Source organism: Lutra lutra, chromosome 7, assembly GCF_902655055.1.
Source record: "Lutra lutra chromosome 7, mLutLut1.2, whole genome shotgun sequence".
Classification (NCBI taxonomy): Eukaryota; Metazoa; Chordata; class Mammalia; order Carnivora; family Mustelidae; genus Lutra; species Lutra lutra.
In genome coordinates this window covers 96194372-96222008 of record NC_062284.1, presented here as the reverse complement: position 1 = coordinate 96222008, position 27637 = coordinate 96194372, and the positions used below count along the sequence as shown (strand labels likewise).

Sequence of the window (27637 nt, the reverse complement as noted above, 5' to 3'; positions counted from 1 at the left end):
CGCCGCCCGACCCGGCACCTCTGCCGCAGCTGGGGCCCGACCCGCGGCCACGCAGCTGGGGGTCCTCCTCGGGCGGCCGCTCCCGCGTTCAGCTCTGGATGCCAGCACTACGTTAGCCCAGGCGGGGAACCCCTTCTGCGGCTCCCTCCTCTAAACTCCCGCCTGTCCCGACCGCCCCCACCCCTCCACCTGGCGGGGGCGGCGCGGAAGCCAAGAGGACGCGCGCGGTGCCGGTGGGCACGCGTAGACGTGTGTGCGGATCCGGTCTCTGCTTGGCATTCTCCCTAGCAAGTGGCGGTGCCTGGACTCTGCTTTCGGCTCCCGGAATTGGTGCGGCCGCCCGGAGCCCCTTCTTCGCTGGCAGGGCACTAACGGCTATTTTGGAGAACGGTGGTGGCGGCGGCAGCGGCGGCGGCGGCTGAGGCTGGTGCCCGAGAGAGCTCCAGACGCACACTCTGCTCCGCGTCGGTCCCTCTCCTCCTTCTTCCCCCTCCTCCCATCCCTTCCTCCCCACCCCCGTCCCCCTAGCCCCACTCTTCCTCTTCCTCCTCCTCTTCCTCCTCTCCTTGCTCGGCGATGCGAGCCTGTATCGTGTAACAGGATTGGCGTTGCAATGGCAACTGATGGAATGGGGGAAGGCAAGACAGCAGGGCTGGGGGCTCCGGACTGCGGGCGGGCGGGCCGCTGCCGCCGCTTGACGCTGCTCCGGGGACCTTCGCGAGTTACTTTGTAAAGGCGAACCCAGGCGACGACGCCCCTGCTCGGTGCCCCGAGTCAGAGGCCACTTCCTGCTCCGTGGCTGCCCGCGTCAGGCTCGCACCGCTCGGCACCCCCGGACCCTGGCCGGCGCCCGCTGCCAGCCCAGCGCGCCGCCGCCGCCGTAGCTGCGGAGACTCGAGCCCGCTACCCTGAAGAACACTTCGACTCACGGCCCCCTTCCCATCACGCCCCCTGCTCCTCCCCGGCGTCTGCGATTTTCCCAGGCGCCCGGTGTGAGTGCGGCGTGCGTGTGAGTGTGTGTCAGGGTATTGTGTTGTGGTGTGTGTGTGTGTGTGTGTGTGTGTGTGTGTATGAGTGTGGGGTGTGCGGGGCTCCTGCGCTCCGCTCACGGACGCCGCCGGGGAAGGACTGACGGACGGCGCTTTCTTCTTCGGCGAGCGGTTCCCGGGCACCTCGGCTCGGCCCGGGCGCGAGTGGAGCGCGCTCGGCTAGCCGCCGGCCTCCGGAAGGTCCCGCTGCGTACCCCCTGGGCTGGATATGTTCATGTTCACGTGAAGATGGATTTAGTGTACGGTCTCGTGTGGCTGCTGACAGTCCTCCTGGAGGGGATCTCTGGCCAAGGAGTATACGGTGAGTGGAATAGCGACGCTATCGTGACCTTGTGATTCTTAGGCAAGATGGGCTGGCGAGCGAAAATGCACGACTCGCACCGTTCCGGGGCCCCTCCCGGCGTGGTGTTTGATTTACACTTCATCACGTTATTGGGAGCGGTAAGGAGGCAGCGAGCGTGCTGCGGATTGGGCTGCGAGCCGCTCCCCCGGCGCCTCGGCTGGGGCTGGGAGTTGGGTCGAGCCGGCAACATTGCACTCTTGCGAATGAGTGGCTTTGCGCTTGATTTATCCCCGCTAGGGCCCCGAGCTCTAGCAGTCTTTGATTTAATAATCATTTGGCTCCTTGCATTGCCGCGGTGTCGGTGCCGCGGTTTCCCCTGAAGGGAAGCTTTGAATGTGACCCCAGTGAGCTTCCCATCCCTTTCTGTCTCCCGCCTTTTCCTTCTTTCCACCTTTTCTTCTTTTTTCTTTCTCTCCTTTTTTTTTTCCTTTCCTTTTTCTTTTCTTTTCTTTCTTTCTTTCTTTTTTAGAGTGAATGTCTCTATGACTTGATTTTCCGGCTTAGGAAGTGGGGTGACAGTTGAGTTGCATTCTGCACCAGCGTTGCCATGAATACTGACTTGGGGAGGGGAAAATAGCAGGCAAGACTCTGGATGCCAGACACAATTAAGGGACATGTTTATGTGAATGGATGAGCAAAATGCATGAATGAACGGATGGCCAAGTCCACGCCTCTGGGCTCCAGGGCAGGACACCAGCTCGCTGCAACAGGAACACAACCTCAGTTTTCTGGAAAACCCAGGTTTGGGCGGGTTAGGACCAAGAGAAGGGCAAGCTTGTTAATTTGGAGATTTTTAAGTCCTCAGGAGCAAATCCAGGTTCCTTTGCCTGTCAGCAGTTGGCACCCTTGGCTTTCGGGACTGAAAGACTCACACACACATACCCAGGCTCTGGTTGAAATGTGCATCTTTTCCTGGGACAAGCAGGCAGTGCCACAAGGGGAACATAACTTTTATCTCAAAGATATGGTAGAGAGGTTAGGAGAATAGCTCTTGAGGGTACAGCAGGCCAAAACTCTCCCACAGCTCCCCTACGGTCCATGTGTGCTGGAAATCAACCTACTACCTTTGTTATCTATCAAAGTGCTGGGGGGGGGGCGGTTTGGACCCCAGCACGGCAGTGCTAGGTCAATGGCTGTTCTGGAGCAAAGGGCATGAGTGTTTGTGGAAATGTCAGAGCTCCCTGCAGACCCTAGACCTTACTGCAGAGAGGGCATGGGTGCAAGGGGACCTTGAATACTCAAACTCTCTGGGAATGTGGTGTGCGCCCTGGGTGGATGCTTGGGAAGGGATGTGGGAGATCCTATAGTAGCCTTTACTGTCTCCACTGTGTTCTTCCTGGTCTGAGCAGTGGGAGGGGGTGGTCCGGAGGGGGGTCTGGAGCCAGGAACTCCATTTGCCACTCCCCTTTCCTGTCTTCCTAGTTCCCTTTTGGGCATGGGCCAGGAAAATTTCACTTTCTCCCACTTAAAGACATCTTAATTTCCTTTCTCTACCCATCCCCTCATTACCAAATGAAAGAGAACTTGCTTGACAGAGGTGATGGCTGCAGTGGTGGTGGTGGTGGTGGTGGTGGTGGTGTTTGTGTGTGTGTAAGGGAGATGTTGAGACTCCAGGCAGATCTTACTGCTTGGCTGACAGCAGGAGGTGGGGCACTGAGGAAGGCAGGAATTAATTTAGTGCTCTTTTGACTTCTGCTGGTCTCTGGTGTCCTGAGATGAGAGTGGCTGAGATTCTAGGGATGGAGGAATGCTGAAAGTAGAGGCTTCTCAAGGAGCTGTTCCTTAGCATGAGGGAGTCTGGATTCCTTTTATCTCATGTTTAAGTCATTTATTTCTCTTCTATTTGTTAGGACCATCCCAGCTAAACGGATTTAAAAAAAAAAAAAAAAAAAACTGTATGTGTGTATGGTGTGTGTGTGTGTGTGTGTAGGAGATAATGAGAAGTTAGAAAGATTGGGGGGACAGGACTTGCAAGAACTCAACTCTCTGGATTAGAAAGGCATGGTGCCATTTTCCTGTCACTTTTTGTCATTCATATTATTGTCCTGGCAAGTTTCACGTTGGGCAGTGGAAAAGGGTAAGATCTAGGAGTGGAGATAAGTAGGAAATAATTACATGGAAATAATGCCAATGGTGCTTAACAAAAAAGGGGGAGGTAGCTACTGAACTGATCTTTGCGATGAAAGCGGTGGTCTTGTTTTGTTTTTTTTCTTTTAATATTGATGTGGGTATTAGGCATCTGACTTGGAATAGAATGGGTTTTGTATGAAAATTAGTCAGCAACCCTGGTCGTTATAAATGCCACAGCGATAAGGTGGGTGAACAAATATATTTATGTGTTACTTTTTAAGTATGTCTTAGCACACATTAGGTTCTTACAGTGGGAATCCCTAACCTTCAGCATCAGCATCACCTGGGAACTTGTTAGAAACGCAAATTCTCAGGCCCCCCACCTTTCTAAATCAGAAATTCTGGTGTGGGACCCAGCAGTCTGTGTTCATGACCTCAGGCCATGATGACTGTGATGCTTGCTGAAGTTTGAGAACCACCAACATGGACTTAAAATTTCATTGCATTGACTTTGTAAATCATGACCTTTCTTAATCTAAAGTAGTTTGAATTTTATTAGTGAACGTGTGTATAGTGAAGAGAACAGGTTTTTTTTTTTAAATTTAGGTATAAAATATTGATCAATTGTGAAAAGGACACAGAAGAGTTAGTGTAAGGTTATAGATGTGTTTTGAACATTTTACATGAAAAGCCTTGAAAATGAATGAATAAAAAATGGCAATTATAGGGGCACCTGGGTGGCTCAGTGGGTTAAAGCCTCTGCCTTCAGCTCAGGTCGTGATCCCAGGATTCTGGAGCCCCAGGTCAGGTTTTCTGCTCAGCGGGGAGCTTGCTTCCTTCTCTCTCTGCCTGCCTCTCTGCCTACTTGTCATCTTTGTCTGTCAAGTAAATAAATAAAATCTTTAAAAAAAAAGGGCAATTATAAACAGACTTTAAGACCTACATAGGAACTTTGCTACCATAAAAATCTGTATCGCTTTATCCTTTTGTCTGTGTTTGCTAATGAAAAACCATTCATGTAACACACAAAGTATTATTTCTTAATTTTGTCTTCTAGTAGCCAGCTTTAAGAAGTAAAAATTATGTGTAAATCAGGCAAAATTATTTCTTTGCAGTCTCAAATTAACTTCTTGATTTAGTAATTCAGGTTTTTTTTTTAAACAAAATATTTGCTTTAAGACACAGATGATATTATCTTGAGTTACTATAATCTTCTTTCTCTTATGTTCAATCAACTTGACACCATGTGCAGTACTTATGTGTGAAAGTTTATGCTGTAGACCTAGAACTTATTGTCATTTATCTTGGGATATTGCTCAGCAAACTGACTGCACAGTAACTGAGATTTGCATATGTGTGGCATTTGGGTAAGGGAAATTATCCTTCACTTCCACCTATCTCCTGCCCTCTACCAATAATTTTGATGTCATTTAAAAAGGGCATTAAAAAAACTGACATTTTTCCTGTTTATTTCTTAAAAACTCTGTATCAGTCATGGCATCGGAGTGATATAAATTGTTTGAAAACACTTCTGAAAGGAAGATCGCAAAAAAAGAATTTTTATAATAGAGCTGCATCAGAAGAGTCAATGTGGACTTCCTGAAATAACTGTTAACTATTTTGATGGATAATGGTCATTTGGAGATATCTGTATTTGTGTAGTTTTTAAAATCCATTTTCTTGAGTTACAGATTTGACTTTCTTGAATTTTAGATAGTTATTTGCATTCAAATTTTTTCCCTCAAAATAGTCTTCAAATTTTAGTGTTTTAATTTTAATTTTTCTTACACTGAAAACCAAGTCATTAAATGAACAATGAAATGGTATCCATTGCTGGCATTATTTTGTTGGACTTCCCTTGTATGAGGTTGAGGATAACTAATTAAACATAGGATCAAAGGTCATAATAAATCCCAGCTATGTGTCTATTTAACTGAAGTACCTAGAACCAAGTGATCCAAAGCATTTTTCCAGTTTTGAAAGTTTTCTTTGTAAGTTATTCTGTGTCGTAAATTGTTTAGGCTGTTTAACTATGTTTTCCTTTCTTTTTCTTTTTAAAATTTTATTTATTTATTTATTTATTTATTTATTTATTTATTTATTTATTTAGCAGAGTGGGGGAAGAGAAGCAGTAGGAGAGAAGGAGAGAGAATCTCAAGCAGACTTCGTGCTGAGCACGGAGAGGGACATGAGACTCTACCTCACTACCCTGAGATCCTGACCTGAGCCGAAATCAACAGTCAGATGCTTAACCTACTGAGCCACCCAGGCACTTCCTAACTGTGTTTTCTAGAGATCCTCTTGGTAAGGCAGCATACTGAGAATCGTATCTCCTGGTAAACTTCTCAGTTGTTTTGCTAAAGGTAAAAACAGCTCTATTGCCACACACTGTATTTTTACTTCTGACCCATCAGGTCCTTAATTCCCAAGGAGGCTCATAAAAGATTATAAATGCATTAGCACAAGACAAATCTACAAATGAAAAACAGAATTATAGTCTCAGTCTGAGTAGTTTTTAATGGGAGCCAAATCAGCCAATGATTGGGTATCCTGAAATGGTTAATGCACCCTCTATAAATAGCTCCCAGGATGTGCTGGAAGCAATAAACAGAGTAAGCTTATCAGACATACTATAGTCACTCAATTCCATTAATATCAATTATAGCAAGCTATATTCACTCAATTCCAGTAATGTCAGTTAATATCCTATAATTTAGGAATGACATCCCAGGCAGTAGCTATATAGAAAAGACTTGGTGGAATTGAGAATCAGGGGATAAGGTGGATAGGAAGGGTCTGGAAGGTATTTCAAACTGTCAAGGGATTGAATCTGAATGGATAGATTGGCCCAAAAGGTTAGGTGCTCTGGAACGTCTGTTAACCATTACATCCAGTCCCAGGATATTGCCATCCTCGTGGCAAATTTGTTCCAAGTGCACTGAATTGTGATTTTTGTCCAGTTCGAGTTTGGAGATCTTATTATATCATATGCTGCTTTTGACTGAACACATATTTAGGATGTCAGCCTGTGGGAGGAGAGGCGGATATGACTTTAATAAATGTTGCTGAAAAAAAAAAATTGGTCTGAAGCTCTATCACATGTAGTCAGCTTTTTCTGTCTTTGCACTCCTTACCCCATTGCTCATACACATTCACAGACTAATATCATCACATCACCACCTTGGCCACCATCACAAGGAAAAGTGACCTGCCCTTTGTAACCAGGATTATTTTTGTTCATTCAGAGTCATCCTTGCTGGCCACGTTACTGAGAATTCGCAAGTAAAATAGGCAGATTATTTTATGTAGTATTACTTGCTCATGTCTTATAAATCCCTAGGAAAGTCCTTAAGTGCACTATTAAGTATTTGGATTGAGCAGGTTGTATGTCAAACCTAAGGAATCATTTTCTAGAGAATAAGTCAGAAAGGATTCCAGGGTTCAGATAACTAAGAATCAGAAGTAAACTTAGAAATGAAGTTCTGGTGAATAATTGTCACAAAAGAAATCCAAGGAAGGCATTTTTTTTTTCATGATCTTGATTTCTTGGCCTAATTTTATTATCCCTTGTTCTGACTCTTCTTATTGATACTGTAGAATTATTTTGGTGTGTGTGTGTGTGTGTGTGTGTATGTGTGTTATAAGGTGAACCTTTGAGAAGCAGGATACAAGCAAAGTTTTCTGAAAGAACATGTTCTGTATTCTTTGAAAAGTTAGTTTTGATGTGATTGTGGTAGCACATATGGAGATGGGACTTATCAGCATGAGCCCTATGAGTTGAGTTTATGTCTTTTTAAGACAGTGTTAGGAACTGTGGTCCTGGGTTGTTTTCCAGCTGTAGAGGTGATTGGTCATTCACATTCTTTGGTCTGGTCCTCATGCTTTGGGAAGGTCTTGAGAGAGTTGGTTTTAAGGCTTGTAACCTACAAAGGTGGAGGCAAATAGCAAACATACCCACCTGATTCTGATGTTGATGCTGGTGTTGTTTAGCAGCTGCAGTAAACTAAGGGTATGGGCTCTCAGCTGGGAGCTGAATTGGAGCATGTCTTACTCTCCTTTTAGGCTATTTTGGAAAGATAAGCGGAGTATTGTATTGAGTGCATTTCAGGTATGAATAGGGTGAACATTTTCAGCTTCATTGTAATTGCTGTTAACTGAATAGTTCCACAAAATGAAATTTCATTTCTTTGTCTCAGTGTCTGTGTAAATACACAATTTACAGCAGACAGGAATGATGGCATTTTTAGAAAACTGTGTCCTATTTTTATTTTTGAATCCAGTTAATAAACTGGGCCTCTACAATCATAAAATTGTAAGTGAGCAGAGACTTTAAGATATTATTGAATCTTCCCACTAATTTAAGACAGAATATGTCAGTCAAATAGTGGTCTTAGGTTGTTTGTGAGATTTGTTTACAGAAAGAAATTTCACAACTCTTTCAGAATCCAGGCACATCCATTGGATGGATATTTTTTTTTCAACTTACTAATAGAGCCCCTCATGTTCCATTATTGGGGCATGCACTTATTTTCCATTTTATGCTAGTACAGTTCCATTTCTTTCTTAACTCTACCACCTTGCACTGATGCCAGTTAAGCTCTTTTTATGTTGGTTTCTTTCTACTTTACCAAGACACTATGCCTTTTCTAATCTTGGTTTTAAAACACTTAAGTTCCTTTTCTGTTAATATCATTGATTGAATTCAGTAAGAAGATGATTTTCACTTTATAATCCAAATCATTCCCCACAAGTTTATAATCACAGAAAAGGATTTCAAATATTAGGAGCATACTTTTGGTCTATTACACATTTACTGTAAGTATATTAATTAAAGACATAGTATTAGGTAGGAACAAGGATACTGGAAATTATGATGTAACTTATTCTTGTCTTTTAGTGTGTAACCTTTATAACTTTTCATAAAAATAGGAGACATCAGTTTCTTACTCTTTCCACTCGAAATTATACCAAAGATTGCTGTGTGCTAGACAGATAGGGTCAAGTATGTGACATGTTACCATATCTACAAGCGGCATATTTTTTGTCTTATTTTTTTGTAATGAGAATGGGAGGGATAAAAGTAATTGAGTGATCCTGTGGATAGGAAAACATGTCTGTCTGAAAGAGGAAAGGTTGGTTCATAGCCAGGCCTCCTAGAGTCCTAAAGGACAGCACTAAAGGCAGCTGAGATCTCAGAGGTAAGTAGAAAATAGGATGTCAGCCTGGAAAACGCTGTTAGGAAAGTGTATCTGCACTTTAAGTAATGGTAAAAGCAAAATCATTTTTTGCTAAAGTAATCAGAACTTTATTCATGTGTGTCAAACAGAAGAAGTAAAATGGTTGCCATCTGACTGAAGAACATCTTCAGGGAGAATTTTCTGATATGAAAGGGAAAGATGAGGAACTCTTAAATAGAGCCTGTGGTCCCTGTGGACCAGATTATCCTGCCTGCTAATTAATTGTATGACTCAGGTACATAAGGAGAGACAGGAACAGATTAGGCATCAAGACATTCTGTCTATTATTTTGAGTAGAACTGTGTGCTGAGTCCATACCTTGCCTCAGGTAGATTTCCTCTTGAAGAAGAGGAGGCTCCTGTGAGTATCCTGAGAAGGATAGAAAAATCTGAGGAAGATATGCAGCTTTTTGGAAACTATGGCCAGTGGGGATTCTGCACAGATTCTGGGCGGATATAGGGGAAGTTCTGGTAATTCAGTCAACAAATTAATGTATTACTGCTGTGGGTAACACATGTGGCTGCGTGAAGGGCTGTGAACGCAGAGAACTTACAAGTTAATTGAAGAGATAAAACTAAATGGAATATGAAGTAAGACTATGAGAAACATATAAGTTTGTGCCTAAACAAAAGAGAGCAATTACGGTAGGTGTCATGGTTGGAGGAAACTAAAAAAAAGCCGATACACCATACGTTGAGCCTTGAAAGTGGGTTGGCATAATATAGGTAACATAGAAGGAAAGACATTGCTACAGCGTGGATCCTAGCTGTGGGAATAGTGGTGCAGAAAGAAAAATAACTCTACAATGCATATCTAAGAAATCAAGCTATTTCTCCAAAGTATGCCCCAACTAGAAAGATGTTATCTAGCATTTAACCTTTCCCATCCCCCACAGAAGTCTGTAAGTCTGGAAAATAAATTTCATTGTGTGATACTCTAGAACTTGCTGAGATATTTAGGTCCACCAGGATTTGGGGTTTGTTCAGTTTGAAGCCAACTGAGTGCTCATTAGATGATAAGACAGTTGTGTTTAAAGTTCCTGGGAAATACTGTGCCCTTTCGGATTCTAGGCAACCATAGGAAGCTTTGAACCTACACAGCAGCTCCTCTTGGAGTTAAAGTCAAAAGACTTTTCAAAGCCTTTTTAGAGTGCCTGCTACTTAGAAGCAGCGAACCATGGGTCTAGAATGACTTGAAATATCATGTTGATTTTTATAAATGTATAGCCTGGGAGATGAATGCATTGCCCTTATGAAAAGAGAGGTGTGTGTTTTCATTATTGTTTTTTATCCTTGTGCAAATCAGCACAATGTGGTAGAAAACAGGGAACTTGGACTTGCTCCTTGTTCAGCTGTTACTTTATTGGGTGACCATAGACAAAAATCTTAATCTTCTATCCGTTAGTTTCCACATCTAGTAAACTCTTAGGAAAGAGAGATGTCACGTAAAGGATGGCAAGAGTGAAATGTATGGTTGCTTTTTTATACCTGGGATAGACGGAGAGTGCATGGAAAGTGTTCCCCATCTTCTTAAGAAAGTATACGCAGGTGCTCTAGCAATTGGACCTCCTAACAGGACGGCCATTTGATTCTTAGAACCACGTAAAGGGCTAGAAAGTATCAGAGAGCAAGTAATTTTTTCTGGAAAAAATATTCCAGTGTGTCAGCCTAACAGAAAATAATTGGTATATTTTAAAACAGTATATCTAACTTTAATCTATGCATGCGAATGCTACTTGATATTACATCTCGTATACATGTATAGCTGACACTGCTCTTCAGGCTAACCCCCTTCTCTCCATCAGCGTAACCCTGGAATTTCTCCTTTTGCTTTTTACTGGTGGGGTGGTAGTGGGAAACTCCTATCCCCCTTCATTTAAGAGCTCCACTCAATATTAGTGTTACCTAAACTTTGAGTTTATTTACGTATGTATATTCAAATGTATATATAAATCTTGCTTTAGTACCAAGAAGCAAGAATATTTCTAATGTCGTGTCGTTTTTGAGACTAAGTGCAAATTAGCAGTCTATAAATATAAATTATCCAAATGGGAAAAAAGTAGGAATTATTTGTAAAAATATAAATATTCGAGAGTGTAAAAATAAAAATGGAAAATGAGAGTATATTACTAAAGAGGCTATCCTATATTTATTGTGTAGCATCTAATCTTGACCCAAAAGTGACCCAAATTGCTGATTTTCACCTACTCAACTAATCATTAAAAAACAAAAACAAAAACTTTTAGATTTAACTGAAAAGGCCAGGATCTTTTCAACATCAAACTGTGACAGCTATATATATAAGAAAATATTTTTCTACATAATGAATTTTTTTTTAAGAGTTTATTTATTTATTTGACAGACAGAGATCACAAGTAGGCAGAGAGGCAGGCAGAGAGAGAGAGGGGGAAGCAAGCTTCCTGCTGAGCAGAGAGCCTGACGCGGGGCTCCATCCCAGGACCCTGAGATCATGACCTGAGCCAAAGGCAGAGGCCTTAACCCACTGAGCCACTCAGGCACCCCTACATAATGAATTTTAAGTAAACTTGGCAAACACTGTGTTTTTGAGGGTGATAGGTAATTTATGTCAATAGTCCCTATTCATATAGCTAATTAGATGGAAAAATTAAATAGGCTAGTCATTTGAGTGTCAGGATATTAGTTAGATAGTCGTTGGGAATATTGGGAATACAGAGTGTAGCTCTGCTACAAAACCAAAAGGTCATATTTTCTCGAGACTTTAAATAGACAACAAAATTATGAGTTGAGAATAATTTTCCCTATTATGTGGAATGAACAATACTGGCTTTGTGAAGGAAGTCACTATAAGTGTTGACATATGGTAGATTCTGTAGTTTGCACAGATTTAACTGATGTGTAGTTTTGGAGTTCTGAGTCTTACTTTAGTGTTTTAGAATTAGTCAAGTTCTGGGACGCCTCGGTGGCTCAGTTGGTTAAGTGGCTGCCTTTGGCTCAGGTCATGATCCCAGTGTCCTGGGATCGAGTCCCACATCAGGCTCCTTGCTCAGCGGGGAGCCTGCTTCTCCCTCTGCCTCTGCCTGCCACTCTGTCTGCCTGTGCTCATGCTCTCTCTCTCTCTCTCTAACAAATAAAAAAATAAAATATTAAAATAAAATAAAATAAAATAAAAAATGCAGTTAAAAAAAAGAGAATTAGTCAAGTTCTTATTAAGAAGTAGTAGAGTGATATTTTTATCCTGGTTTTGAACTTGCCCTTTGTTTTTCAGTTACTCTACACTGCTATTGTGATTCTCCCCTTGTTCTTTTATTCACATATTTATCATCTGGTTCATTGTTCATGCTGGACTATTCACCTGTACCCTTTCCCTCTACAGAGCTGTTATATTAAGTTTAAAGTTTTCAGTCTTACTTCATAGTTAATCAAAGCTCAGTCTTGGGCTAATTTTGTTCTCACTTTGTCACGCATAGATTGATCTATGTATAATTGCATAAGGAGATGCAGCTCTCTTCCATTATGACCATTCCCTGCAATATTGTAAGCTACATGATGACATCATCATTGTGAAGACTGAGTTTTAGAAATTTCCTATTCTTTACCTAAGACAAGAATATCTCCCAATGGGCTGCAGCCTTTTATTCAGAGGCTACTTATTCTCTGATTATTTCCTGTGCTTCTCTGCAAACATCCCTCCAGTGGCAGCAGCTGGGGTTGAAAGTGGCCTTCTTTCTGCTCACTGTGATTTCGTAATTTTACCATTGAACTCTATTCTAATTATATGTGATTTGGGTTACCATTTCAAAAAGCACGTAAGTTTTTAGTTTTCTGTCATCATTAAAAACTCCGCTTGTTAATGCCTCAGATCTTCAAGCTTACTTATGCAAAGTACTTTGAAACGTTTATGCTTTACCACCTCTCCAGTTTCAGAGAAAGGTTAAAGAATCTTATCTATCAATCAGTGTCTGTCTAGATATAAATAGATATACACACACTACAAATATATATTTATATGTAGAGTATATGTATACATGCTCTAAAATATATTCACATATATTAACTGTATTTAAGTATGTATGTATGTGTGAGTGTGTTTGTATATCCATAGAGTGGGTGTCGTGGGTTAGTAGCTATACTTTTGATTAAGCGGGAGGAATCGAGTGGCTTTCCAGCTTTCCTTGCTAAGGTGACTCTGATTCAGTGTTGACGGCAGAACATGCAATCTCTTACCTAACTTCCATTTTGTTTTTAAATATCATTTTGTGATGCTTTCATGTTCTTAATTGTTCACCAGTTTAAAATATTACCTCTAGAAGCTCACATCCTTCTCTTCCCGTCTATTTTTTTTGCAATTGATAAGAGAGAAATGTTTCTTAGCTGCATAATAGCACTACACATGCAGTCTCTTTTACTTGCAGTACAGTGAGGAATATACTTGAAGCCCAGTGTTACTGGTATGCTGAAAAGACCATCCCTCTTGTCTGTTAGCCAGGTCTTTATAGTAGGTCTTTCCCCCTTTTCTCTGTATTCAAATGAGGACAGTAAAATTAGTCCATAAACTAAATTTAAGTAATTTGGATTATTTACCTTCTTTTTCCTTCTATTATTGAAAAATAATTTAAAAATAGGATATAGTATTTTTTCCATAAAATAATTGCCATTTATTCATTGTCTACTATTGCCATACCTTGTACTAGGAGTTTTATGTCTGTTGTGCTATACTTTAATCTTGGAATGAGATGGATGAGAAATTAAATAACCATTGGATAGTTACGGTTGACTAAATTTTGAATCAGATTTGAAGTTTATGTAAAAATAAATATTTGTATACTTATGTGTACTATTAAGTTACATTCATGTATGTGGGTGTTTATAACTATGATTAAAACATGCAAGTTAGCTAGCTCATGTTCCATGCATGAAACTTACCTCAAACAGTGTATGTTTGAAATGCAAATTGGATAAATTCTAGCTTTTTGCCTGAGGAAAATATATAGGTAGTTAATGTCAGCATTTTATATCATGCAGTTTTCTTTCTTAGAAAAGAAGGTTAGGATTTATAATTTTGGTTTTTTTTTCCCTTTCTTTTTAGAACCAAAATGCCCATACTGAGGGCTCTCCCTGGTATAATTTATTTTTGGACTGATAGGATATTTTAAGCTTATTCATAATTAGTGACCTGTAAAAATGAAGACATGACTCTACTAGATATTCTGCAGAAGTAGTTCTTTTCTTCCATGTAAAATAGTAGGCATGTGCTTATAAAAAATAACCACTGTCGAGTGTACTACTTTATTTTTCCCCAGGCTGATTAACAATCACTGGCCTTGGTAAGATTGATAGTTAAATGTCATATTTGGCCTGATTTTGCCTTGAGTTCCCTGGGGGTATTGCTTGGGCATTTTTTGCGCAGAGTTAATTGAGGGGACTATATCAGCGGGTTCCTTTTCTTAAAAATCTTGTTGTGCTCAAGAGGACAGTTGATTGCAAGCTCTGTCCTTCTCTTAGCTGCCAGTGAGTTCCTCAAACCTCAAAGCTTACAAATTAGTGCAGTTTAGTGATTTGTTTTAGGCTTTTAGCTACAGCATTTGCTGCCATAAAAGCCATTTTTTTTCCGATAATTTTTGAATGCAGTGATTGTGTCGTATAGTATAACCCTGTACCATTCTGGCTATTGTGTGATTGATACAGAAACTGCTTCGATAGGAAACCATTTCAAGAGAGAACAGGAAAGGTATTATATTCGGCTGTAATGCCATGCATTTCTAAGCAGCTGATGTTTTCTTTAACTGATAACCACCCCCTAAATTTTCAGAGGCAATTGAGCCTTTAGAACTTTAACTCTTAATTCAGTCTGGCTGCAGAGAGCAATGTCCTGGAGTTCATTATACATTGACATTTCATTAATTCATTCTGGAGTATGACTCTGTGGCTTCTGTTGTATTTTCAAGTCAAACCTCTTTAAGAACATGGAGAAGTATAAATTTAGTGAATTTTTCTCTAAACAATGACTCCTTCATACCTGAACCAGATACTTGAAACTCTTGAGATGATACGACTTTTTTGCATACTGAAAATTGTGATAATATTCTCAAAATGGAGGGGGCCATCATGTGTTTTTGAATCTTTTTTTTCCCTAAAGTTTGTGTTTTTTGTTTGTTTTTTGGTTGGTTGGTTTGTTTTTAAGTTAACTCTACCCACAACCTGGGGCTTGAACTCATAACTCTGAAATCAAAGCCACATGCTCTCCCAGCTGACCCAGCCAGGTACCCCATGTGTTTTATAATCTAAGAATGTCAAATTAAGCTATAAGCCTCTGTGAAGGAATAGAGTCAAAGATGAGTCAAATTTAAGTTCAAAAGAGTTTAACCTTAGATTTTATGTTTTTACTACCTCACACATTTAGCACTATATTTGGGAGTACTTACAGTAGATAGTACACCCTATTTTTATCTTTCTCCACTTCAGATTTTTAAATTTTGTGATCCCTTAGATGCATACTTTAATTTGGATGAAGGTGGATAGTGTCTTGATGATTGAGCTATAAAATTATATACCTAAGATGTAAGTACATCTGTAGGTTACAGTTTATCATTTATTTTAATATTATATAATACTAGCAATTAATAATCATTCAAATGAATGTCTATAAAAGCTGAAATAAAGATCCTTAAACAAAATAAAGGCTGAAGTACCTTGTGAATCTGAAAATGCCATTTAAATATCTTCACTTGCTAGAAAAGTTAAAGTCTAGATATTTTCAAAGGTTATTCTAAGATTGCTCTAAGAATATTTTCTGGTGGCTTACTATTGATGGCTTCTCATTCATTGTATGTAGGTGTCATCCTCCCAGCAATTATCATGGTATTGCAGAGGTTTGCTTATTATTAATAAAAGATTCAGGATTTCTATAAATGGGAAGTAACTGATAAACCAAATAAATTAAAACCATTAAAGCAGACTTCTGACATACTACTGCATGCTGGTTTGGGGGATTAGATTTCAGGTAGCATGGGGAAGAACAGGTATGTTAGCCTGGTCATAGTCAGGTCATAGCCTGGTCATTGGCCTAGAAATAGGCAGATTTATTGTTATAGGAGATAGTTGGACCTAGGTTATGGGAACTAGTAGGATGGATCCAGGAAGAATGAGGTGTCTACATGTCAGAGTTTGGGTTCCCTAGGAAATGAACACTGAGAGGAAGACTTACATACAGATGGTTCATTAGGGAGTACTCTTGGGAACAGTACCTGTAAGGGAGGAAGGGAGCCTAGATTGAGTAGAGGGAGAAGTTGAACTGTGATTCAGTTGCAACAGAGTTCTAAGCTGAGCTGATGGGTGCTCTGAAGTTGGGATGGACGTCAGAGATGTCCCAGATAGAGGAAAGTTCCTTTCTACCCACTTTTCTAGCAGTCATTGGATGTATGCTGCTTCTGGGTGAGGTGGCTCCCTTTGGTTGAAGGCAAATCCTGGGAGGAACTCAACGGGAAGCAATCAGTAGGTAACACTCGCAGGAGCTGGGAGAATTGGTGTCTTCATGCAGAAGGATTCTGAATGATGCATCACATTTTCTAGATGTCAGTCTTTATGGTGATTGTACTTGGTTGTTTATGAGAGTTCATCCCATTGGGGAACTGGTCCTCTGGAAGCAAGTTTTCTTTTCTTAAGGAAACGTAAGAAAAAAGTTAGTGGACTTAACTTCAGCCCCTGCTGCTATGCCGGATCTCAGAACAATTTCTGACATTTATCATGCTCTTTTCTACTATCCCTTTAAGAGGTTCCTCCCCACCCACCGCTAGTAACTCTGAATTGACCAGGAAGGGCCTGTGAATTCTGGTCACGATGCCCATCTCAGACTGCTTCTACAGATACTGCATTAGTCATTTTGTTTTCAGAATCAGTAGGGGAGCATAAACAGATATTTAAGTGGGTCCCTGGGTACCAGATGTCATTTTCCATCCTTACATTGTGTTACAGCAGTCTTGCCTTTTCTTAGCAATCAGGGTTAATTATCTCTGTGTGAAAGGTGTCTCCTTTCTTGGCCTATTTGTTTTTAGCCCACCGTGGCTAGTTGGCAATATTCACAGGAGTTCAGAGTTCTGGCTTTTGTCCTGGGGGAAATGTTCCCCCTCTGGGGACCAAGGACATCTTAGCCACACAGAATTTAGAATTGTGGAGACTGAATTCTAAATGGAGTAACCCCATTCATGTGGAGTAACCCCATGTAGGTTACTAGGAATGAAGTTAAATGGGGCTCTTGGACTTGTGTATTCTACTTATTAGGGATGCAGCTCCACATAATGGTCATTAACTTAGGGTTATACCAGATCCTGGGCGTGTGGTGCCCAGTCTACTCAGGGCATTGTTTTTAAGCTGCTGTATCAGCTGCTCCTTCAAAAGGCTGTTCTATTATTCTGTCAAGCCAGTAGCTTTTGAGTGGCACACGATGTGATAGGACCAGTGAATTTTATGATCACGTTCATCGTTACACCTTTTTATCCTCTCCAGTGGATCCCTTGGTTTAGTGCAATTTTATGAGGGCTCCTGTTTGGGTAGGTGGCATATACTGAAAGATCTCGAGCTGAGGTGCTTGCAGAGACCATTAGACAGTAGAGATAAACCCATACCTGGAATATGTGTTGGTTCTAATGAGGATGACTCTGCTCTCTCATGGATGAACAGGATCCAATGTGGTCAATTAACACCAAAAGACTGGTAATTCTCCTTCAGGAACGGCATATATCAGGGTCCATCTTACTGGTCAGTTGGACACTTAGCAGCAGCAGTAGCTAGATAAGCCTTGATGAATGGGAGCTTCTGTGGCTTAGTACGTGCATATTGCCATATGTTTCTCTATGGCTGCTTCCTTCTGGGCACCTGTTGAACCAATATTGTGGTGACTGACAGCAAGCCGACTGATGTCAACTGGTCAAGTCATTCTGTCTATTAGGCTGCTTATTACCTTCCTCTAATTACTGTTGCTCTGTAAAACACCATCCCAACTTAGGGGTATAAAATAGACATTTTGTTATGTTCATGGATGGTGTGGGCCAGGAATTCATATAAAGGACAGCCAGAATAGCTTATTTTTTGCCCCATAGTTTCTGGGCCCTTTCCTGGGAAGACTTGAAAGCAGAGGATGACTTGACATCTGGAGACTGGAACTATCTGGAGATATCATTCCCATGCAAGGTGGTTGATTCTGGCTGACAGCTGGGACCTCAGCTGGGTTGGCAGGTGGAATACCTGAAAGTGACCTCTCCATCTGGGCTCTCTCATGGTTTGGGCTTCGTTACAAGCATGGGGGCTGAATTTTATGAGCACGTATCCCAGGAAGGTAGAAGTGGTCTCTTGGTCTTGTCTGAGAAGTCACATGTGTCAATTCTGTGGTATTCTGTTGTTGGAGGCAGAGACAAAATTCCACATAGGTTGAAAGGAAGGGAATACAGATCCTACTAGTTGATGGGAATAGTGTCCGTTCATATTAGAAAAAGGCTTCTTTTCTGGGATTAGAGAAACTGTTGCAGGCTTCTTTGGAAAATGCAGTCTGCCACATGCCTCATTCATGGTGGATACACTGTTGGGGGCAGTAACATGCAAGACGAAGATCTGTGGACTTGGGGCACTTGGGTGGCTCAGTCAGTTAAGCATCTGCCTTCAGCCTAGGTCATGATCCCTGGGTCCTGGGGACAAGCCCTGCATTGGGCTTCCACTCAGCAGTGAGTCTGCTTTTCCCTCTCCCTCTGTGATTTGTCTTCTTGCTTTCACTCTCTCTCTCAAATAAATAATTTTTTTTAAAGATCTGTGGACTTTATGCCTACTTGCATAGGTACATTTGCATGTCTCTTCTCCTTAGTTAATGTTACTGATACTTGTTATTTCTCTTTCCAGTCCTCCATCCTGCTAGCCAGCCAATGTATGTACTACCATCAAAGTGCATGTCCATGAGTGTGTGTGTCTGTGTGTGTGTCTTCTCCAGCCACCTTTCTTTCCACACAAAGTATGTGATTACTGAAGCTGTGCCTATTGAGTGGATTTCTGAAGGTATCCCTTAGTGGAGCTTTAGGGCTGTTGCAGTACCTTTTTAGTTTGTGCCACATACCAAGCCAACCCACCCGTGGAGCATCATTGGACTTGGTGGTTATATGGGACTTTCCATGAAGTCATGGGTATGAGTTAAAGGTAATGAGCCAGTGCTTTTTACCCAGGGTAGATGCAGTAGATGCAGGGGTCTAACTTACTTGTGTATTCTCTGTCTACTCAGGTGGTGAGCCTCAATGGACCATTTTCATCTAATAATGGATTGCTACTGGACCTGCTTTCTCTTGTATGACTTAATTGACAAAATCTAGCTTGTAATAGACATTTTTGGTTGTAAGGTCTTTTAATAGCCTATGGTCAGGCATTCTGCCTAAACAAGGCTCAGGAGTGCATCATAAACTGATTTTCAAATGATTTATAATTCTCTATTGCAAATGACATGGGCTTGCTCAAAAACCTTAGGTGTCTCTGTTGTGATTCTCTTTTTGGGGCTCGCCATGAACTCTACATGGTGACTGCTCCCACCAAAAATACTTCTAAATATGGAATTTGTAAGGTCATATGGCCAAAGCTTCAGGATTTTTCAGTGCCACTTATTCCTCTGTAAAGTCTTTGATTTGCTTAGTCTGTATTCCAAACCAGCATCCTTCTATGGTGTATGGTAAGTGGGTGAGAGTAGTATTTCTGGCCAGGGATATGTCCCTCCTGAATCAAGAGTCCTCTTGGGGATTTTGCTTCCTTCTTATTGATGCATGATGTGAGATACAATAAGTTGTTCTTTGAAAGAGTTGTCCTTGCGTTAGTGAGGCCTTAGACCCTAAAACTTTCACTGATAAGGTGTTTGTTTTCTATCCTCTGATCACATGTGTCTTACCAAGGCCTGTAAAGTAGTTGCCACTTTTTGCTTATCTGGCTCACTTAACTTAGAATGTTATAGATATAATGGATTAACATAGTATTTTACACAGTGTTCAGTAAGTTCAGATACTTTCAGAAGATATTATGACAGAGGATGAAAAACTTAAAATTGAGTCAGCATGGTAGTTTACTGATGTTTGCCCTATACTGGTGCTGGTTATCCAACTTTATGTTCCATTCCCTGTTGACCCAGCATCCACAGACTCAGTCCCAAAGTTATTCTACTGACTCTGTGTGGTTAGTGTTCACTAGGTCCTGTGGCTCTTGTCAGCTACTGATTGTTCCTTTCCTCACTTTGTAGGCTCAGCATGTGCCCAGCCAGTTATGACTTACTCCTAGTTATTGGCCTTTAGGAGGGAGAGGACATGGTGGTAAATCCTGAGAGGGGCTTATGTCCTCTTGCAGAGAATTGTCTTCTGAATTGTCTTCAGGGAGGAATCAGGAAGCACTAGCCTTGGACAGGAAGGAGTATACCATTTCTGTAGGCACATAGAGTCCAGGGGGGCCTGATGATTGAGACTGTTGAGTATATCAAACACGATGCTCATTTCCTGAATATCCACAGCTTTCTAGTTAAGCCCTTTATTTTGATATAGTGGCCTTTTCAGATGAATTCAACTGTATCCAGAGCTCCTAACTTTATAATTATGTTCTGGACATGATCCTCAGGATTCTTTTACCCTCTGTAGGAAATGAGATTATTTTCATTTACTGACAAGGAGGCTCTTTGGTGTTCACATTTCACTTTAAACTGATGATTGTATTTGTTTTCTATTGCTGTTATAACAAATAACCAGAAACTTAGTACTTCAAAGCACTACAGTATTCTTATAGATCTGTAGGTCAGAAGTCTGATATGGGTCTCACTGGGCTAAAATCTAGGGGTCAGCAGAGTTGTGTTGACTTCTAGAGGGTCTAAATGAGAATCCACTTCCTTGTTCTTACCACCTTTTGGAGGCTGCCCTTATATCTTGGCTCATGGCCCATTCTTTAATTTCTAAAGCTTATACTGTTGAATCTTTCTGTTCCTTTCTTCCATAGTCATATCTCACTCTGATTACATTGGTCTAACCCTGATAATCCAGGATATTCTCTTTTAAGATCAGCTAATTAGCAACTTTAATTACATCTGCAACTGTAATTTCTTTTTGACATGCAACCTGATACAGTCACATTTTCTGGGAATTAGAAAGTGGACATCTTTGGGGAGAGGCAGTTTTCTGCCAAACATAATAAAAAATTTAATGTCAGCTTCCTATTGTCTTTCTCAAATGAATGGGTAGTTCCCAGAAATAAACATCTAATTCTGTACTTCTGGTAACTAACTACTTACCCTAACCTCTCAAGTACCTGAGACATTGTACACATTCCTTTGGTATATCATTTCAGTTCAGCTAGGTAAGACATAGATAAAATTGCATGGAGCTCAGACAGTCTTTTATAGATCTCAGCAAATCTCAGCAAAAAGCTATTATCTCCACAGTATTCACCTTGATAAATGAATTTTATTCTCCTGGGAAATTTGTTAACTACTCTCTTATTTATATTTTTTGTGTTCTATAGAAAATGAATTTTTTAATTCTAAAAAAGCATAACTGTAGCAATTTCAGCTTTTATGATAAGAATTTTTTTCTTTTGGTCCATCTATGATTCTTTCTAGATAGTAAGAATCTACCAGTATAGCACTCATTACCACCTGTAGCTCCATGAATTGTTTATTAGAAGTTAGGGAGATGAAAATGCAGAGAAGATGGTCTGTCAGACAATACATTTTTCTTAGCCTGAATCTGACTCAGACTTTCAGCTACTCTCTGTGGTTTGGTAATTTGTTGGCCATTCCTGCCAACTCTTTAGGGATTTTTGAGATCCTTATTTCTGAATTTGAGTCTTAGTCCTTATTCATTTTAACTTTTTTGAAAAAAATAAAAGTGATATATTTCCTTTCCACCATCCATTTTTTTAATTTCTGGAGAAGTGTGTGTGTGTGTGTGTGTGTGTGTGTGTGTGTGTGTGTGTGTGTATGTGTGTGTGTGTATGATGCCAGAGAGATCTTTGCAATTTTTAAAGTTATTAAAAAATTATAAGATACTATTTTCTTACCCAACCACCATTTTCCTGTTTTGTTGGTATTTGACAGGACTTGTTTTCCCTCAAGAAATAATTATATGAATTTGAAACAATTTTAATGTCATCTTTATAAGCTTTACACATATAGGTCAAAGTCTAATTCTATTTGAGAACATATATATAGTATAACTGTTGAATAAATTAATATTTGAAGATAAAGGAAAATTACTCAGTAAATTTCCCACCATTGGGGTTAGTCTTCTTTATATATAATTTTAAAACATTTATGTGTCATCTGATACTTTCATTGGTTGTTAGGTATATATAATGGAAGTTCAGGTTTCTCTGTGAATAATTTATTATGTCTAATAGAACTCTTGTTCTCAGGAATAATAGATGAGAAGAATATCAGCCATATTTAAGTTTTATGTAAATAACTTTCCATATTCCAAAAGAATGTGAGATGTTCTAATAGTACTTTATAGGAAAGGAAAATAATACTTTCTAACAACAACAACAAAATCTTTCATAGATAATGTTTCCCTGTATCCTTCACTAGTTCTTCCTCTTCTTAATTGCAAGATATTACAGATTCTCAGAGTTCTGTCCTTGTCCTTGTCTTTTCTCCTCACTCTGCACCCTGTTGCTTTGGGCATTTTAAATACCATCTCTGTCTAATGACTTTCAAACTTGTGCTCCATATTAGATCTTTGTTCTGGGCTCCAGACCAATAGAGGTAATTGCCACATTCACATTTATATTTAGGTTGCTTGAAGGCATCAAAATTAATATGTCAGAAGTTGGACTCTTGATCTTTGCCTAAATCTTTTTCCTCAGCCTACCCCTTCTCATTAAAGGTCACTCATGTCTGTACATTTGTATAGTGTATCATATCATCCATCTGGAAGTCATGCTTTTGACCTGGCCTCTCCTTTATGCCCCTGTAACCAGTCTCTCACCTTTGTTGTGGATCAGGCCTGTGAAACAGGTCTCAGTTCTACTATTGGCACCATACTGATTGACGCCATTTTTATACTTTGTCTCTGTAGATGCCCTGGTTTCTCTTCTTTTCTTTCTTTCTTTCTTTTTTTTTTTAAAGATTATTTATTTATTTATTTATTTGACAGAGAGATCACAAGTAGGCAGAGAGGCAGGCAGAGAGAGAGGAAGGGAAGCAGGCTCCCTTCCAAGCAGAGAGCCCAACATGGGGCTCGATCCCAGGACCCTGGGATCATGACCTGAGCTGAAGGCAGAGGCTGTAACCCACTGAGCCACCCAGGCACCCCGATGCCCTGGTTTCTTAACTGGTCTTCCCTAACCTCTGTGAAGAACCCCCTCCCTACTTCATACACCTCCATCACCCAGACATAAAGCCTCCATGATTTTTGAAAACATAAATCAGATGATATCACTACTTTAAAAATCATTCTGTAGTTTTTCATTATGAAGATAAATTTGAAACTCTACTCTCATCCTTACACATTTAAGATGTGTCTACCTCTAGCCTCATCTTGAATTGCTTCTTTCTCTATGCATTGTGGTGGAGACTTAATTGTTTTTATTTCATCCTGTAAAAGCATTAACTCTTTCTTGCTTCATAGTCATTGCACGTGCTTATCTCTTCCTCTTACATTTTCTCCCCTGTATTAGTCAGGGTTCTTTAGAGAAGCAGTACCAGTAGGATGTCTGTATCTACATCTGTATCTATATCTATATTTTTATCTATATCTACAGTGTGAGAGATGTATTATAAGAAGTTGACTCATGTGATTATGGAGGTTGACAAGTCCTAAGATCTGCACTTGGCAAGCTGCAGACTTAAGAGAGCAGATGGTATACTTCCAGTCTTTGGGCCAGGAGCCTTGAGACCCAGAAGCAACCAGTGTTCCAGTTTGTATCTGAAGGCAAGAAAAACTGATGTCCCAGCAGAAAGGCAATCAGACAGGAGGAGTTCCCTCTTATTTGGGGAAGGGTCAGCTTTTTGTTTTAGTTAAGCCTTCAACTGATTAGATATGGCCCACCAATATTAGAATGAACCAGTTGCTTTACTCATTTTATCAATTTAAATGTCAATTTCACAGAAATACCCAACAGTGTTTTATCAAATAACTGGCCACCTGATCACATTTACACATAAAATTAACTATCACATTTCCCTTACTCCTCCCAATCCTCTCTGCTTAATTTATTCTGATTTTTCAATTCTCAGATTAAAGAGAGCAGCCCTCCATGACCATCTACTTGATTTAAATTTAAGTCCACTGTTAAGCCTGTCATAGCTTTGTATATTTTATCTCTGAGTGGTTTTTATGATTTATTATTCTGTATTTATCTGTGAAATAATTTGTTTGGTATGTATCTTCCCCACTAAATTGGGCGACCCAGAAGGACAAGGACTGCTCTGACTTGTTCACTATTTATGCTACATAGAGTACTTTGTAGTTTGCCTGACATAACAGTTATTTTATTAGGGGCTGGATAATGAATGGAAAGATTTATGAATGATCTCTAAATTTTTCATAGATAATGTTCATTAAAGTCTCAGGATAACAAGCAATAGGAACGTTCTTCCTATGTTAACCATTTTCCCACTTATTCCTTAAGAAGAACAAATTACCACATGGATCTTTTGGTAAAAGTTACTCTGAATCACTAGGACCATAGAAATAATGATTAATTAATCCAATGAATACACAAGTATTTTATGGAATTGATTTTAGAAATTTTCTAGTGTATTGATATTTATAAAGAAATAAGTGTTCTGGTATAAGACATGAGGTTGGAAGACATAGATAAACCATCACTGTTAACTTGGTGGCTCTAGATATGACAATTGTTACTGGTATAATTTTAGATTAAAATACATTATCTTTCTTCCATTTCTGTTTACATTCCAAAGAATGGTTTAAAGATGGTTTAATAAAGAAGTATTGAAGACACATGAAAAAAGCAGAAATTAGGTAGACTATTATATGAAAACTTCATTTAGGTTGAAATATCCTTCTGAAATATGTTCTGTGGAGACCATTGTGTAATTTTATTTATGCAGTCTTATTCTATCTGGAAAAGCTTCCACTTTCCAATTCTGGTCCTGCCTACCATTGATACTTCCTTGACTACACCAGCCCACTCAGATCCCATCCTTTGAACTTTTCTTGTACTTGTTTTTCAGTGCCTTATGGTTTAGTATTTAATTGTTCTCTATTTTTTGTTATAATTATTCATTGAGCAAATAATAATTAGACATAGTATGTTACTTTCCAGACATCCAGGAAAACATTCTAAGAATTATGATAATGATCTTTGTCCTCAAAGAACATATACTCATGTTGAAGAGACAAAGAAGTTTATAATCATGCCCATTATAATACCATTTATTGCAAAATGAACTATGTGGTAGAAACTTTATTTCATGATTTCTCAAAATACTTGTTTAATAGTATCCCATAATTCAGAGGAAGAAGCTGAGTCTCAGACAGATTGTATAATTTGTGAAAAGTTATGTAGCTAATAAGTGCCAAAGCCCAGATGAGAAGCCAAAATGTCTAACTCTACAATCTGTATTCCTTTCTCTTAACACTGTGAAATAGCATATCATGACATAGGCAGAGAATCAGAGGAGTCACATGAAACATACTTTGAAATTGTGTGTATGGAAAAAAAAAAGAAATTGTGTGTATGTGAGTGGGTATTTGAGGACACAATCTGACATGGTAGTCATAGTATATTTTCTAGGTTTTTAAAAATGTGTCTGTATTGGGGCACCTGGGTGGCTCAGTGGGTTAAAGCCTCTGCCTTCGGCTCAGGTCATGATCGCAGGGTACTGGCAACAAGCCTCATCGGGCTCTCTGCTCAGTGGGGAGCCTGCTTCCTCCTCTCTCTCTCTCTGCCTGCCTTTCTGCCTACTTATGATCCCTGTCTGTTAAATAAATAAATAAAATCTTTAAAAAAAAGCATCTGTATTAATCATGATTACTTTAAAGAGTTGAAGAGAAAACAGAGGACAAAGATGCTACAATGCATATAGCTGATTCTCCGTTTCAGTATATTTCATGTTTAATGCTCCAGAACTTTTAAGACATCTATAAAAGATATATTTGGGACATATGGATATTAAATTTCTATGTTATTTTATGGTAGCATAAAAGAGGCAAGCCACCCTATCATTCTTATATTATTCCCTGCCTAGAATACTATAATTGTCAAAATGGGTGATATGACTACTTTTGTCCACAAAAGATCATATTGTCTGCAGTGTTTATAAAAGGCCAAGTTTTGTTTCTGAAGTTCAGTTTTACTTATCCAACATAAGATATCTTAAGATATCCACTCCCTAAGTCAAATGGTAGAGTGGAATTGAAAGAAATCATGATTTTTTTTTTTTTACCTTATTAGCTTGTATCTGATGTTATTTCATACTATTACAGGGAAAAGCCTTCCCAAAGATGGCATTACAAAGATGCAGGCAGTGCAATAAAACAAATAATTCCATGAAAAAGGCCACATGTTACTACTGATCATCTAATATCATGCACTGAAATTAATAAGAAACCTTTGAGACAGATTTCATAAGGTGAGGCTTTAAAATATATGTGCAGACTCAAAACACACATACGCAATTATAAACTTTTTAATCTTCCTAGCTTATGAGTGGCATGCATTTTGGCAAATGGATGAAACGTATATTCATTTGAGATATTAGAACACCATATGTAATACTAGAGATTCTAGATACTAGAGCTAGAGATTCATCCAAACAGCATTTTCCATCAGCAACCAAACTTCCTGTGAGAGGACAGTGTGTTTCATTAGTGAACCACCTCTGATTTAGATATCTATGTAAATTTAGTGTAGTAGAGTGCTTCTAAATACTTGAGTTGAACTTAGTCCCATGGAAGCATGGAATTCAAACACTGTTCATCAGCTGTATACACATTAGAGAATGTGGACATTAGGAACTAGTAGATTCTAGCTTCGAATTTCAGATTCATGAGCAATTTTGTTTTATTTTATTTTATTTTTCTGATTTATTTGAGAGCGCTTGAGAGAGAACAGGAGGAGGGGCAGAGAGAAATGGAGAAGCAGACTCCCCATTAAGCGGGGAAGCCCCGTGTGGGACTGGATCCCAGAATCCTGGGACCTTAACTGGAGCTGAAGTCAGGTGCTTAACTGACTGAGTCACCCAGGTGCCCCTGAACAGTTTTATTTAAATAAAACTTCTTGGTGATGTAAATTCACTCCTGAAATCAAACCATCATTTGATATTTGCTGAACATGTGCCAGACTTTGTGGTGAGTGTTATAAAACAGAAAACCATGTATAATAATAACATAAATAATTGAAATTGCTCTTGTGGTAGGGCAGGCACTTATAAGAATACATGTATGTTGCATACTTTGATGAACAGTGCACTATTGGTATCCCCATTTTACTCCTATGACACCAAACTTAGGGAAAATAAATATAATAGGGAGGATGAACGTTCATCCAACTAGCAAATATTTATATGGCTATATACATACATATACACACACACGTATATCTATTTGTATATAGGTATATACATGCATATAGAGCTTAAAGCTGGTTTTACATACATAAAAACCTTAAAAAAAGCTGAATGTGTAGATTCCTGAAGTATCCTTTAAGAAAACTAGTTTGATAATCAGTCCTCAATACATCTTTAGCAGGTAAAAATATCAGTATATTTTGTGTATTTATATCTTGGTATTTAACATTGACTCTTTGAGAAATGAAAGTTTTTGCATTCACGATGGTAAAACTGGGGGCCCTTGTGTGACTCACTTGGTTAAGCGTCTGCCTTCCTCTCAGGTCATGATCTCAGGGTTTTTGCATCCAGCCCCACATCCTCTCCCTGCTCAACAGGGAGTCGTCTTCTCGCTCTCCCTCTGCCCCCTCCAGATTCCCTGTCTCTCA

General features: G+C 39.7%; 1 protein-coding gene across 1 annotated transcript in view; it reads left to right on the top strand.

Annotated features, from left to right (window-relative positions):
• Positions 1-448: 448 nt before the first annotated feature.
• Positions 449-27637, top strand: part of MDGA2 (MAM domain containing glycosylphosphatidylinositol anchor 2) — an 888742-nt gene continuing 861553 nt past the window's right edge. Inside the window, exon 1 of the mRNA XM_047738228.1 lies at positions 449-1350. Coding sequence (XP_047594184.1) covers positions 1071-1350 — 280 coding nt within the window. The 5' untranslated portion in view covers positions 449-1070. The remainder of the gene's footprint in view (positions 1351-27637) is intronic.